This window comes from Bombyx mori, chromosome 17, assembly GCF_030269925.1.
Source record: "Bombyx mori chromosome 17, ASM3026992v2".
Lineage (NCBI taxonomy): Eukaryota > Metazoa > Arthropoda > Insecta > Lepidoptera > Bombycidae > Bombyx > Bombyx mori.
Genome location: NC_085123.1, coordinates 7,468,160 through 7,485,025, shown reverse-complemented (window position 1 = coordinate 7,485,025; position 16,866 = coordinate 7,468,160). Strand labels below are relative to the sequence as shown.

Genomic DNA, 16,866 nt, shown 5'->3' with positions numbered 1-16,866 from the left:
TTAAAACCGTGTATATGCTCTCCTGTGCTATTTTTAGATGATTTACTAATTGTGTATGAAGATGAAGAAAATATAGAATAATATAGATATTTAAAGAATGTGTGTTTTTTATACCCTAATAACTACAATTGGATAAAAATACATTAGGAACATCTTAAACATTAAAAAAAGAAAAGTTCTTGAAGTATTTATATAGAAAATTAACCTCAAAACGAGTTTTTTATTTTTATTATATTTTTTATAATAGTGGCGTCAATTTCAATATATTTTTTAGATATCTAATACATTTAAGAATTTGAATCAGTCCATTTTTATAGTAATATTTAATGTCCACCTTGGGCCTAGCACACTATGGAGTGTGGGCAATCCCCTTTCCGTATTTGTAATTCGTGAGCGATGGAAGTGGTTTCTTTTTGGTTTTATTTTTTAAATAATTAAATCATTTATTCTCTTATGTAAGCCATTTCAAATTAAATTTGTATAAGTACCGTCAAGAAGTATTTTTATGGGTAGGGAGCGTAGTGTGAGCGCGCATGAGTAGGTACAACCATGCGTATTTCTGCTACAAAGCCCTTATGATTTTTTTATTTTTATTATTGCTATTAACTATATAGGTTGGACAATCTCACAGTCCACCTGATGTTAATTAGTTACTGGAGCCCATAGACATCTACAACGTAAATGCGCCACCCACCTTGAGATATGATCTAAGGTCTCAGTATAGTTACAACGGTTGTCCCGCCCTTCAAACCGAAACGCATTACTGCTTCACGGCAGAAATAGGCAGGAGGGTGGTACCTACCCGCGCGGAATCACAAGAGGTCCTACCAACAGTAATCAAAAGAGGTCCTACTTATAATTCAGCCTCCTTTGTCCAAGTTGGAGCAGCATTCATGCTGCATGCTTACTGGCGCCGTAACCACTTAACACTGGAAGGGGTGTGAGTTCGTTCAAACATCAAAATCAAAAAATTATAATTGAAAAGCATATCGATCTTCGAGATATTGGAATATAAAAAAAAAGGTTTAAATGTATGGAATCGATCACTCTTGTAAATATGTAGTACGTACTTATTCAATATGGATTTACCGGACTCGCGTGACCATAGATTATGCGCTCATCCTCAACATGATGTCATTATAAAAAAAACGTTCGCGAAGTTTCTAATAAAAAGTCAATTCAGAACTTCGATCAATAATACTACTGATCGAAGATTCAGAAGTAAAAATGATTCAGAATTAAAAAAAATCTTTTATAATAAAAGGTTTTATTATGGTAAAGATTAATTTTAATTTCAAATTAATTCATTTAAAAACGAATAAAAAAAAATTGTAAAAATGTTAATTAATTATTTTTAAATTAACATTTACATAAGCGTTACATTTTGCAAATTATTCTCATAGGCGATATCCTATTAAATAAACACTCAATATGTAAATGAAAAAAACAAATTTTTAAAACACGATTAAATTAATATAATTAGCTTATTTTGGTGTAAATTATTAGAGTATTTCCGAAAAAAAAAAGTTAATTTTGTATGTTTTTTTTTTTATTTTTTTTATTTATCTACGACGTAAATGCGCTGCCCACCTTGAGATATAAGTTCTGAGGTCTCAAGTATGGTTACAACGGCTGCCCCACCATTCAAACCGAAACGCATTACTGCTTCACGGCAGAAATAGGTGGGGTGGTGGTACATACCCGCGCGAACTCACAACAGGTCCTACCACCAGTTGGTTTGTTTATATTGTTACAGGGTATTGGCCCAAGACTCCGAGAAGCTGCAGTTCTGCGCAGAGGTCCGGTGGGCGGAACGCGACAACGGCGCAGTCTGGGCTCTTTCCACTCGCTTCCACAAGTATTTCCGCAGAGCTGCTTCCAAACATGAGGTATACACTATTCCACATGTTCTAAATATATGAAATAGACATAAAAATCCAAGTCTAGAATCGTTTTATCTCTACGTGTCCATGGTACAAGCCAGTAAAAAGGTTTATTGTTCTACGTCGTGTCATAGATATTTAGATATGAGACAACGAGATCATCATTCGGAGCTCATAGACATCTACAACGTAAATGCCGCTACCCACCTTGAGATATAAGTTCTAAGGTCTCAGTATAGTTACAACGGCTACTCCACCCATAAAACCGAAACGCATTACTGCTTCACGGAAGAAATAGGCGGGGTGGTGGTACCTATCCGTGCGAGCTCACGAGAGGTACTACCACCAGTAATTACGCAAATTATAATTTTGTATGTTGGATTTTTATTACACGATGCTATTCCTTTACCGTGGAAGTCAATCGTGAACATTTGTTAAGTACGTATTTCATTAGAAAGATTGGTACCCGCCTGGGATTCGAACACTGGCGCATTGCAACATACGAATGCACCGGACGTCTTATCCTTTAGGCCACGACGACTTCATTTCATTCACTCAGTCGAACTAATTGACAATTGACTAGATCTTTATGATATTATGCATCTCTTCTTTTTTTCTAGATTAATGTTCGCGTGGTCCGAGTAGTAGAGGGTCGACCATTTGTTTCGTTACAACCGCATATACTCCGTCGCTCCACACGTCTTGCCAACGCTACGCTATACTGAAATATAACATTAACCGAATTCAAAATAAAATGTGTTCACCACATGTTTAAATCAATAATTTATTAATTCGCTTTCACTATAAATATATTTAAAATTTACATTTTATCACAAATTTTATCTTGTAAGGTGTTAAAATTGATTCGGTTTAATAAATAAAATTTTTATTTTGATTTCGGTTGACTACTAAATATTTCACTGATGCTGATCGCTTCAAAGTTTAGAGGTGTAGGATCGCTTGCCATAATATGGAACGTTTATAATTTTTTTCAGTCTTCGTCAATTTTTCTCACGCCATCAACAATGTGTCGTTACGCATAAATCATAGATTACTGCAATTTAGCTTTGAATATTAATTTATTCTGCTACTATTGTTTGAAAGCTACTACGATATGAAAATTCGGAACCCATTTTTTTCATCTATATATTTAAAGGCTATTATTCTGTTTGTGGTGAAGGCATTAAATATAATTTAAGATTTTCTCACTATTAAACAATTTTTTTGGATTTGTTTCACGAGTAAAGAAACTAAAATATATGTATGTTTAAAAATTTTTTGGCGTGTGAGCTCTCAAGATATTTTGCATTTTTGAATATTTATTAGGACAATACTTGATCACTTTGTATTATCAGAGTCAGTATACTCAAATCATATTGTTATTAATTACGATTTGATTTAAGTCACATGAAATAGTTATAATAATTTTTGACATTTTTTTCTCTTTCCAATTTCTACTGGTGAATATTTTAACAAATTCATAAACAATTCATAAAATCATTTATATCCATAGCCTAGATGTTCATTTTGTGTTCATTATTAAATGAATGTCTTCTTATACCCAGACTTGCATGTAGTCTAGCGGTATTACGTTCCAACGAATAAAAATAATATAGGTGAGAAACTCAGTACGGCTTGCTGTAAAATATCTTCAGTTTTTTCTTTTTTTGTAATTGTGTGATATACTTTATTTACGAGCGTTCACTGTTCGGAGCCGGTTAATAATTACTTTTAACAGAGTGAGTTGTACGTAAACTTGCTTGTATTATAGAGTAAAATTAGCAAAATCTATAAAATTTGCGTAACGCTTATTGATCGTGTTTATAGCTCGTAAACTAGCTTAGACCTTAGATTTAAATATCAAGTTTCGAATTTGAATAAACATTCTATCACTGCCTTTGTAGGCCATGGCTAGGCTATGTGTTCTTAAATTTTATAAGTGGAGGCTAAAAGAAATATCTTATTGTTTGTTCTCAGTATATATTTTGTTAGTGTAAACATTGTACATAATCCATACACTCATTTCATAATTCTTATTTTTAAGTAATTGAAATACAACAGATGTTCTTTTGTACTTTTAACTTATCTGTATTTTTTATTCTTTTATTTACGCAGTCCAAATTTCAATTAGATTAAATATCATTAAATTTTTATGATAATTTTAGGCGATATTAGTATTGCGATTGTACTGCTGGTATGCTTAAGTTTTTTTAATCACAAGTATTTGACTGGTCAACATTTTTGTTTACATTTACGCCAAAAACTTAGCAAAAAGTTTGCGGACGTGAGCAAAACAAAATTCAACTTTATATCTTTGAGGGTTTTCCGGCTAAAGTAAAAAAAACATGTCCGAGAATTCGTTGTAAATGAAAAATAGAAATCATGTAAACGAAATACGTAAGTGTGTTTTATCTTTCAATTCGTTTTCTCTTTTTGTTATTCTCACTATTGTTAGCCATCAAACCGTTAAGTCCGCTAGCCAAACCACATAGAGCGATTTTGGTTACGGTTTCAATTAAATATTTTAATACTTGTTGAAGATGTGACTTTTCGGATCTCTGAATTAATTTCTGATGAAGAAAAGCTTCTGGTTGTTCCTATATTTTTCTGATGACTTCAAAACGAACCTTATTTTTATTAATGTCAGCTACCGAATTGCAACGTGGCATATCGATTTCCTTATATGTATATATTATAAAAAAAAAAACTCTTTCACCAGTTATCCATGTCGTATTTACGAAACTCTGTTTTACATATACATTTACCGCATATGCTTTAATTAATTGTTAAATTTCATAATTCTAACAATATGTTCATAATGCTTACGAATAAAATGGAAACCAATTATACTTATAGGGTTTTTTTTAAAGTGATTAAATTCGACTACTTTAATTTCATTACTGTAATAAAACAATATAACGGAGCTGGCAAAAACAGGTTTCATACTTTTAAATTATTGTAGAAAGAAATATAGGTTGTAATGAACTTTGTATTGTATCATAGTAAACAATTTCGTGTACACATTAAAATAAATGAATTTGATACACAGTAATGATTTTTCTTTGAGTATTATAATGTTTTTATTGTTATATACATATGTATGTATTAAATATCTGTATGAAAAAAGTGTTTAGTCATGTTGAATTTTACAGTTTAAAAATAAGTATTTTTTTTGTGTACGGGGCTTATGGGTATATTTGTATCGAGTGATCCTCTTATCCCTCCCTATACCGCTTAGAAGAGTAGATGTGTTCCTGTGGCGGTCGCTATTATATAAACCTGCGCAGTGCAAGATCTTCCCTTCATCGTTTTCCCCTGATTGATGATCCCGACGGTGATATTGCACGGTAAAATGACGCCCGAATCCGTTCGGAACTTGTATATAATATACAATCTTATCTTGTAAATGTCGTAATCGAGATTCAGGCATCTGTCAAATATCTTGTTATATGATAGCTTCCGCCCCATGGCGTTTTTTTTTGTCTGGAGGAAATCGCCGGTTTCCCGTCCTCTACTGGGGATGGCTGGCGAGGCATGTCGGAGTTGAACCGACTAAAACCTCCTGTCGCTCAACAATCAACGTCCGAACCTCGCATGAGACTGAACTCCCGCCCGATTAGTCTCCTCGTGTCTCTAGGCAAACTGTATGAGCGTGTGCTCTACAAACGTCTCAGAGACTTCGTCTCATCCAAGGGCATTCTCATCGCCGAATAATTCGGATTCCGTGCAAATCACTCATGCGTACAACAAGTGCACCGCCTGACGGAGCACATTCTCGTAGGGCTTAACCGACCAAAACCAATCTACACGGGAGCCCTCTTCTTCGACGTCGCAAAAGCGTTCGATAAAGTCTGGCACAACGGTTTGATTTTCAAACTATTCAACATGGGCGTGCCAGACAGTCTCGTGCATCATACGGGACTTCTTGTTGAACCGCTCTTTTCGATATCGAGTCGAGGGAACCCGCTCTTCCCCGCAACCTCTCACGGCTGGAGTCCCGCAAGGCTCTATCCTCTCGCCCCTTCTATTTAGCTTATTCGTCAACGATATTCCCTGGTCGCCGTCGAGCCAGTTAGCTTTATTCGCTGACGACACGACTGTTTAGTATTCGAGTAGAAATAAGTGTCTTACTGCGAAGAAGCTTCAGAGCGCAGCCGTAGACGTAGGACAGTGGTTCCGAAAATGGCGCATAGACATCAACCCAGCGAAAAGCACCGCAGTGTTATTTCAAAGGGGAAAATCACCGCTTATTTCCTCACGCATTAGGAGGAGAAACATAACACCCCCGATCACCCTCTTCGGCCAACCTATACCCTGGGTCTTCTCAGTGGGTCGCGATTGCCATCTAGTAGTAGATTCATTCGCGAAGCAGCTGCTCTTGAGCTGTTAGGTCTCCTTCGGAGGCGCTCGGGTAGCTGTTAGCAAATCCCACCCCTCCTGGCTGAGCCTTTGCTCGCCCACCTGTCCTGGTGAAACTGGAAAGGCCTCCGGGCCACCAGTAATACTTCAATCATTAAAAAAAAAAACTTAGAAGCGCTGCGCGTATTAAGTCGAAGGCATAGCTCGTTGTAATAAAACCTCCAGATAATATTTAAATCCTGCTAAATTAGAAAACCATTATTTCTTTATATTTTTTTCATTCAATCGATATCTAGTAAAAAAATATCACAACGGCAAATAAAGTTGAATTTAACACGATACGTTATTGAGGTTATCGTAGTGTGTTATCAGTAAACAGTCATTACCATAAAAGGTACATTATACTACTGGGTATTTATTTCTGTCTATAGAGGGGTTTTTTTTGAGTTCCAGAAACAAAGTATGCATATAATTTACTGGGAAAAGTAAATAGAGATTTCACATTTTTACGTACCTACAGACAAATTCGCAAAGAACTACGAACTAACGTAATTATGCTTTGTATGACGGCTCTTTGTATGTTGGAGATATAAATTTAAAACATACAAATATGTGGCTGGAACTAATTGCTTAGAATCGTGACTGACATGACTAGCAAAGTGTATTACCACGATGAGTTTGTCATAAAAGTGGATTGTATAGTTAAAGAATTTTCCACAATAATTACACAAATGATAAACTTTAGTGCTGTCCTAAAGGTCAAGAGTTAATGATAGAATTGTTTGAGTCAAAGTTTTAATTTTAATATATACAAGGAATAATAGGAATGTGTTTATAAATACGATTTTATCTAACATTTAAAACAAAATAATTATAGATCCTTTAAGATATAATTTAAGTCTTCTCGATCTTATGTTGCGGGTGTTTATTTTATTAATATGTGCCTAATGGTTGATGACGTCATCGCCATCAAGTCCGAGGTGCGATTTTTTACTCATCTTTAAAATAGTATTAATGGCGACGTCATTGTAATTTTTAGAAAGAATGTATTCATATTTTTAGATACGGCAGTTACATATAAAACAATATGCATAATTAAACGAAGAATTTAATCTTATTGGACGCAATGTAAGCACATGTTTTACAACTAAAAAGTAGGATCCAAAAAAGTAAAAAATAACACAATACAATGGAATGACGTTGTTATTATAAGGTCAAAGTTCGAAAACGCCGAATGAAAAACAAAACAAGTTGCAATGTGGTCAGTACAAAAAATAATATCGCTAAAATTTGGTAATAGTTTTATTTTTATTTTATAAACATGTTTTATTTTTATTTTAAATACATGTCTGGACAAATACAGAGAAAGACGGCATGGCAAAATTAGTATCGTAGCTGTTATCATAGATGACCACAACGAATTGTGACAATGAAAAAAACATGATACTTATGAAACCATGATATACCTAATACGACGCACATTGATTGGTGTTATCATATCAATCACTTTGTCTAGAAACTTTGTAACCTGTAAGTAATATGTACCAGACAGAAAATATTGACGGTCTTGCTGCTGGTAAAATAGAAAAGAATCGCGTGATGTTCGCATGCCTATTTTCAAAACGCTTTATGAACAGAGTTGTGAACCGAAATAGAAGCATTAGATTTTCTTTCAAAATTACGTTCTTTTGTAAGCGAATTATTTGAGAAAGACTAGATCGATTTGATATCTTTTTAATAATTGTGTTGTCTGAAATTTTTTTGTTGTGTTGTGAAATGTTTTATTGTTGTTGTCTTAAATTGTTTTGTTGGCTTTGTTTAAATAAAATTACAGCGAGAATTATTGAAATTTATGAACAAGATAAAGGTGCAATTCAGTTTAGCAAACTTAAAATATGCCGTATGAAAATGTAACGTCTGAATTAAAATAACCGATCACTTTTATTTTTTACTGTTATATTAACTATTTTCTTCCTTGATTCTGTAACAGAGACAGGTAGAGGAGTTTGTAGCTTCCCGAAATGAAAACTGGAACCATCGATATATATCGATGACTGGAACACACAAGATGCTATAACGTAAACGCTCATCTTGAGAGATACGTTAGAATTCACAGCTATATTTTAATAACCGCTAGACAGTAAAAGTTAAAATTCTCCATAAATATTCGGGAAACTTTTTGTGACAGCATTGGTAGCAAACTCGGAAGGAATTCGAATAGGATTTAAAAAAAAAAACTAGGATCCGGAACATGGAATACTCGCATGACAACCATACTTGATAAGCCCGGAGGACTTACGCTTTGAAATTAAGCGTACATAATCTGTGACCCGACTTGTTTAAAGCACCCGCATGTGAATAAAATATTTAGATAATTAACAGGTGAAAAAAAAACTGTCGGTAGCAGGAGATTCTTATCCACTCTAATAACAATGTAACCTGGACAGCGATACTTTTGAAAATAGTATTATTCAAATTCGGAACTCGCATCACTAAATAAAGTCTTTCTCAATTCAGTAATAATTAAAATATTAATAATAATCTCAAAAGTAAGGATATAACATTATCTTTAGGCGAATTTTAAAACGTTACAATACTTGTAATTTAACTTGCTTAGATCAAAAATTCACTAGACAATATTTTATGTAAGCTTTATATCTGTTTCTCTATTTTGCTTAGCAATTTGCACTGATTGAAATATAAATGGACTAGAGTCAAAATAAAAATTAAAACCGGTTTTCATTTCGTTTTTTTGTTTGCAATTTGTTCAAGCGTGTGGTGGTTACGTGGTCATCCATCCGGCTTTTGTTAATTATGTCCAGAACAAAATGATGTACGTGTGTAGGGTTTGAAATATGTGTACATAATAAATATCGTTGTACGTATTGTATCTGCATAAGTATTAATTAAAAATCACAAATTTTAACGTAATATTATGGAAAACTTCAAAATTTTCCAGATTAGAAATATGTACTATAAATGACAATTAATAATTTATCTACTGTCAATTTTTCTAATAATAAAAAAAAAATATAGTATCCCGCTGCTAATATTGATGTCTGAATACGTTTTAATATACTAATTCTTGATTCAAGCTATTTGTTTCATAATTCATTTCAATGATTATTTTTTATTTTGACTCTAGTCTATTTATATCTCATACAGTACAAATTGCTTGGTCAAAATAGTGAAACAGAACACAATAACCAAAATTATTTCTTTAATGTAATTTATTTTCCGTTGGTGTTTTTTTTAAGTTCTAAGATTCTTAAAATACGAATTTCCCAATAATTGCTAATTAACAAAAATAATTATAGAATTACATTTAAATGAATCATTGAAACTCGTTTATGGTAGAGTAGCTTTTAACGATTCAAATTTGGATCATATATTTTTAAGTAAAAAACAGTTTAGAAGGTCCGCAGTAGACTGCGCTTATAGCACGTGTGAGCTTCACGTGCGTCACATATTGTGATGCCACTATAAGGGAAGATGTATCAACCGGTCCTACACGGTTCAAATAAAAACCATAGTTATCAATCTGTAGCATTTGTACGGTTTCGCAACAGTGCTGGCTCGTCTCGCGATTAGGACACCCGTCTCAATTATTAATATATTTATATGTACTTATATAAACTCAATAAATAGTTTTACGTCACTTTCTACGCTTCGTTGAGGAACTGTAAATTAACAATTAAATAAGGTATGTGAGTGATATTTTAAGCATATTACTATAGATTTAGTTTTTAAAAAGAAAAATGTATTGAAATTTACATGTAAATTTAGAAACAACATTTTAAAACAACAAGCAAACAAAAACAGGTTAAATTTTCTGCGTCAGATTTTAATTTTAAATATAAAAAAGAAATTATAACCATCCAAATCACAGTTTATGCAATATGAACTTTGAAGTATATATCCATAGTTAATTAATCCATAGTTATTTATTTATAATGCTAAAAAATCCAGATACGCTTTAATCGTATTTATGTGTATATGTACCCATTTCAAACAATAACTAAATTAGTTAATCAATTTTATTACATGGGATAGGCTAATATCGGTAATATATTAAAATACATTTGGCTAATATCGGTTTTTACGCTAAACTTAATTTAGGTTGCATTATTACAGCTCATGTTTTATTTTCAATATAACCTAGGCTTGCACTGTGATTTTAATCGTGTTAAATTTATAATACAGAATGAAGAGTGAAACGTTTTGCGCTTTCCCGGGATAAACAATTGTTTGTGTCACTCTCTGGTCCATTGACCCGTCGATTTTTAAATGTGTAAATCAGTGAACAGGTTCTTGTATTTATTATTATATAACAAATATACCTGGTTTTACCGGGATAAATCATTTAACTTGAGAAAAGTATTAATTCAGGTTACAAATTATCTTTGTTAGAAATTTCATTAAAATGCGATTAGCTATTTTTCTATGATTAAGAATGAAAATTAATTTTTTTGTATAAATTAAATATAAACTTTCAGAATAAATGTAGAGTTGGTTAATTGTTTTAATATCTTTCACTTATCGAAATTTTAACAAAAAAAATAACGATAACACATTCAACGAATTATTTTCCCCTGTGCTAAGACTGCTGTAAATGCATACGAAACAAAAACATACACCGATTACCTCTAAAACATATTAGCTCCGACGGAAAATTTAATTCGTACCCGATGGCACAACAGGGGCATTAATTTTTCAAGAAAGGAGACGGTTAATGACACTTAATATTTTATAATTAGTTGTATTGGTATAGTAGTTTACAGTGTATTATTAAAGTTAGATCAAATACTTGTGCTTCGCAAGGCACGATTCGACCCGGGCGTGGAGTACTGCAATTAAAATCCATACAGAAGAGGGCCGTTCGGATCGTCGATAATCCCATTCTCACGGATCGTTCGGAACCTCTAGGTCTACGAAAAGACTTAAGTTCTCTCTGTGGTTTGTACCGTATGTTCCATGTGGAGTGTTTTGAAGAATTGGTGGAGACCCCTTTATCTCTTTTACCTTTACACCTTCCGCTACCGCAGCAGAGTTCATGTATATTACGTTAGAGATATTTTGTGCCACGTACAGGTCTGAAATGAACTCCTCTCTACGGTATTTCGTTCCCATTAAATATTCTTCTTCAAATGATGTATTCGGAGAGTCCACCTCACTAGGTAGCACCTTGTCTGTGCCAATGGTATTAACAATAGACATAAGAAGAGACAGATTATACAAATTTCCAATTCTTACATAATAATTTTCTTATAGTTGAAAATCTCTTGTAATATTATCTTAATCTGTAGGTAGCCAGCTACTTAGCGTAAAAAAATATCACTTAGACCAGACATAATTACTGATGCTAACGGTGTATAGTTACTAACTGGCCTTGTCGTGAAAACTATGTTATTATGCAGATTTAATCACATATTAACGTCAAATTGTTCAGTAATATATTCACTTGTTTGCTGCTTTGTGCGTTCCGTAACTAAATAGCAAAATCAGGTCACATTTAACAGTACTTTTTTGTGATTAAAACTCGCGTTTGGTACTTTGAATTTCGAATAATAAATAGTGCTCATAGTCACAAATGAAATTCGTAAAAACAATAAACGAGATGAAACCTTTATAGTGGTAATTGTCATTATATTTCGGACTCCCGAAAACCGAATCAGTAGATCGGTTTAAATGCGTCCAACGCATCCAATATACATATCTCATGTATCATATACATGTCTATATTTAACTCTATATCGCATTATAGTTTTTAGCGACATCGAACTGATTTTGTGAACTTAAGTTTTTTCCATCTCTCATCTACACGTAGTAGTACCACTAATATATTATTTCGTAATTTCACTACAGTATTGGATAGGTAGCGTTTCATAAATATGGTTTTGTCTCATACGTAAATATGAGACAAAACCATAGTTTTAATTCTTGAAGGAAAACTTTGAATATTGTCTTCTCGGAAATTTAATTAATTAATTAACAAACCTTTCGATATTATTTCTTAAAATGTTAAATGTGTCTTCATTTTAGTTGTGAAAATATAAAATATATTCTTAAATTACTCAAACAAGTCACACGGATCTACTTGACGTAAAAGCTAAAATTAACCTACATAATGAGTGTTTGAAAAAATGTAATAACCTAAAAATGATTGTATAGTCACTCTAAATACTACATGAATTATGTGATGAGGTAGAAGATGTCTAATGAGCATGAGGTATTGTGTAGGAAAATTATGTACTGCAACTAATGTACGATCTTAGAGCTTATATCTCAAGATGGGTGGCGCATTTACGTTGTAGATGTCTCCCACTTGGTGTTAAGCGGTTACCGGAGCCCATATACATCTACAACGTAAACGCCGCCACCTAATTTAAGATGTAAGTTCTAAGGTCTTAGTATAGTTACAACACCTTTTTTTTTTTTTCTTTTTTTTTCGGGCCGGGGGCCGAACCTCCTACGAGGTCCCCGCGCCTAGGGGGCGCGCGGGGTATGTGAGACTCAACGATCTGCAGGTGTTGAGAGCAGATCGCGGGCCCAAGGATTTTAGGGCCCACCCACTAAACGACGGGGTCAGAACCCGTTCAGAGTAGGGGGGTTCCCGCGGTCAACACTACAACCAGACACGCGTCGCCACCCCGAGGACGCCCGACCGACGGGTCGTCGAGGCGATAGTCGACGACCAACGACGTCGGTCTCCGCGGTACGGCGGCCCTACCAGGCCGCCCGGGCGGTGCCGCTGGTGTTCCGGGATACCCCGCTGGGCCAGAACCAGCCTGCCGGGTCGGAACGCGATACACCGCCGACCGGGTTGCTCTTCAACAGTATGTTCGGCGACGACAGCGACGACGAAAATGCGGACCGCATCGCAGTCCGCAGCCGCCGACGCGCCGTCCCGTCCTCCTGGTGCCAGCGCGCTAGAGTGACGGTAGCGTGCGGCGCAGCCTCAACCCCCTTAGGTCGCCCCGTGACCATCACCGGGAGGAGACTGCCTCCATAGTTACAACACCTGCCCCAACCTTCAGACCGAAACGCCACCAAACATGCAAACCTGCAAACCTGCGTATTTCTGTAGTAGTAGCTTCAGAAATTGGCAGGTTTGTGGTACCTACTCGTGCGGACTCACAAGAGGTCCTCGATCGAGCTATAGGCCTATCGCGATAACTTCCTTGCTTTCCAAGGTGATGGAGCGAATAATTAATATACAACTCCTGAAGTATCTGGAGGATCGCCAGCTGATCAGTGACCGACAGTACGGTTTCCGTCACGGTCGCTCAGCTGGCGATCTTCTTGTATACCTTACTCACAGGTGGACTGAAGCCTTGGAGAGCAAGGGCGAGGCTCTTGCTGTGAGCCTTGATATCGCGAAGGCCTTCGACAGGGTCTGGCATAGGGCACTTCTGTCGAAGCTACCATCTTACGGAATCCCCGAGGGTCTCTGCAAGTGGATCGCTAGCTTTTTGGATGGGCGGAGCATCACGGTCGTTGTAGACGGTGACTGTTCTGATACCATGACCATTAACGCTGGCGTTCCACAAGGTTCGGTGCTCTCCCCCACGCTTTTCATCCTGTATATCAATGACATGCTGTCTATTGATGGCATGCATTGCTATGCGGATGACAGCACGGGGGATGCGCGATATATCGGCCGTCAGAGTCTCTCTCGGAGCGTGGTGCAAGAGAGACGATCAAAACTTGTGTCTGAAGTGGAGAACTCTCTGGGGCGAGTCTCCAAATGGGGTGAATTGAACTTGGTTCAATTCAACCCGTTAAAGACACAAGTTTGCGCGTTCACTGCGAAGAAGGACCCCTTTGTCATGGCGCCGCAATTCCAAGGAGTATCCCTGCAACCTTCCGAGAGTATTGGGATACTTGGGGTCGACATTTCAAGCGATGTCCAGTTTCGGAGTCATTTGGAAGGCAAAGCCAAGTTGGCGTCCAAAATGCTGGGAGTCCTCAACAGAGCGAAGCGGTACTTCACGCCTGGACAAAGGCTTTTGCTTTATAAAGCACAAGTCCGGCCTCGCGTGGAGTACTGCTCCCATCTCTGGGCCGGGGCTCCCAAATACCAGCTTCTTCCATTTGACTCCATACAGAGGAGGGCCGTTCGGATTGTCGATAATCCCGGTCTCACGGATCGTTTGGAACCTCTGGGTCTGCGGAGGGACTTCGGTTCCCTGTGTATTTTGTACCGTATGTTCCATGGGGAGTGCTCTGAGGAATTGTTCGAGATGATACCGGCATCTCGTTTTTACCATCGCACCGCCCGCCACCGGAGTAGAGTTCATCCATACTACCTGGAGCCACTGCGGTCATCCACAGTGCGTTTCCAGAGGTCTTTTTTGCCACGTACCATCCGGCTATGGAATGAGCTCCCCTCCACGGTGTTTCCCGAGCGCTATGACATGTCCTTCTTCAAACGAGGCTTGTGGAGAGTATTAAGCGGTAGGCAGCGGCTTGGCTCTGCCCCTGGCATTGCTGAAGTCCATGGGCGACGGTAACCACTCACCATCAGGTGGGCCGTATGCTCGTCTGCCTACAAGGGCAATAAAAAAAAAAAAAAAAAAAAAAAAAAAGGTCCTACCACAAGTTGTTTCACACTGGACTGCATGATTGATTTGCGGTAGAAATGACAGTGCTGCTGCTATCTTGTACGGACTCGCAATACGCCGGACCCCCATTATTTAAGATAGTTCCTTCTCAAGTGACGGATATGAAAATAGGGTTATTATAACACTACTGGTAAAAGTAGTAGCAATGTTGCTATTGATGGTTACGGTAACATACCATCACTGCTAATATTGACTAATCCTGACAGAATTTTATCACGTAATAAATACCCTATGGCCTAATATTTTATGATCTAATCTATTTTATTAATTTTCAAATGAGATCATTTATAAGGTATCTTCACTTTGCATTGCATGTTAAATGCATTGGGAAATACCTATAAAAAATCAAAATGCTACGAATAAACAGTATTATTTATTCATAGGTGAAATGTTAAATTGTCGTAAGACTTTCGTAAACCTGTAGCAGGTGATACAATAATATTATCTTACAAACATTTACGAATGCTGAATTATATATAGTAAGATATTCTTGGATAAATTCTATTTATTCCACAAGATGTTCGTGTATATAATAATATTAAATTTATAATATTGAAGTTAAGGATGTTTTTGAAACCTTTGGTGACTTTGATAGACAGGCGCAATTAATAAAAAGTAAGAAGTAAGCTGCACAAAAATTTCACTTTAATGTTCTGATTCTGGTATTGACACCGAAACAAATAATATAGTAGTAACTCAATATATTATTTTTACTTTCGCTTATGCCTGTAGGATTATTTCCAAGTCCATATTTTCATTGCCTTTATACGTCAAAAAGCATGATGTAATTGAAATGCATCGAATTGGAAATTAAGTTTCGAACCAAATACTTTGATAGCTTTCAAATAATTGGCACTCCACAGAATTAGTTAAATAATGAACAGTTATTAAGCGTGTTTTGCATTCATATACGCCGTCCTTAAAAAAAAACCTAGCTATCTGTTCGAACATAGCATTTTTTTGGATATACATATTATAATACTTTTTGTCAGTTAATATTTAAGAAATTATAACAAAGCTATTCTTAATTATATGGATTTCTATTTATTACTGGTAACTATTTCGCAATTATACAAACGAATTTAGTAAATTTTAATAAGCATCACATTTTTTTATTTTATTTAGGAGGTAGGTATGTTATCGGATTTCTTTATGCTAAATTCAATCGAAGACACAATTATATTTAAAGATCGTTAATGTTATGAGTTACGGTGTATGATTTCGTATAGTTAATCTGTAACACACAAAGTAAATTTAGCTAACTACTTTTATGTTTTTACCGCTACGGAATCATGGTTGGTTTCCCTTTTCTATCTCATTTAGGTTAAACGCTCACTGAGGTTTGAGTTCAGTCAATGGAAACCATCATTTCTTATCGACGGATTTTTCTCTGACGAATTCATTTAGAAAGCTGTCCGCACAAAAAATGCAGAATACTGAAAATAATTTTCGTATTCAAACACCATATCAAACGAGTGTTCCACACTTTTTCTTCAATTTTCTTTCACTTCCAAATTCATAAGTTCGGATTTACTTTAAAGAACAGCACAGCTTGGCATTTATTTTATATATTTTCTTGGAGCCTTCATCTTGAGCAGTACGTTGTTGATAAAACAATTTAAGAAATTTTATCTAAATAATAATTCCTCTACATTTTTTATTGCAATAAAATTGTCTCATAGACATCATTAGAAATACGTCAGAATCAATTATAATTCCAAATTCTGTATTAGAAAAATTGGATTAATTTGAAATCTAAATTTTAACGTTGTGAGTTATTTTTAATATCAATTTGACATTCGAAAGTTATGCAAGTCGCTTGGAACCAATTCCCGAAGATGAAACAAACAGTAGCCAGATTCTATCTCAGACATATCTCAACTTTCTTTGAGGATAGCCCGAGCCACGAGTGTACATGAGCGTTCCATCTGACGATTTTATTTATTAAAAAAAAAAAAAACTCTACAGGAAAAATAATAAGAGTAAGCCTAAAATTGTCA

General features: G+C 35.5%; 3 protein-coding genes across 3 annotated transcripts in view; all 3 read left to right on the top strand.

Moving 5' to 3' along the window:
• Y-e (yellow-e) overlaps positions 1-4,931 on the top strand; it is a 40,215-nt gene extending 35,284 nt beyond the window's left edge. The window contains exons 7-8 of the mRNA XM_038016621.2: positions 1,757-1,889; positions 2,504-4,931. Coding sequence (XP_037872549.1) covers positions 1,757-1,889; positions 2,504-2,608 — 238 coding nt within the window. The 3' untranslated portion in view covers positions 2,609-4,931. The remainder of the gene's footprint in view (positions 1-1,756; positions 1,890-2,503) is intronic.
• Positions 1-16,866, top strand: part of LOC134200438 (uncharacterized) — a 400,183-nt gene that overhangs the window by 121,938 nt on the left and 261,379 nt on the right. The gene's annotated exons all lie outside the window — the stretch shown is intronic.
• Positions 9,800-16,866, top strand: part of Y-d (yellow-d) — a 26,679-nt gene continuing 19,612 nt past the window's right edge. Inside the window, 1 exon segment of the mRNA NM_001043957.1 lies at positions 9,800-9,945. The gene's annotated coding sequence lies outside the window, so the exon portion shown is untranslated.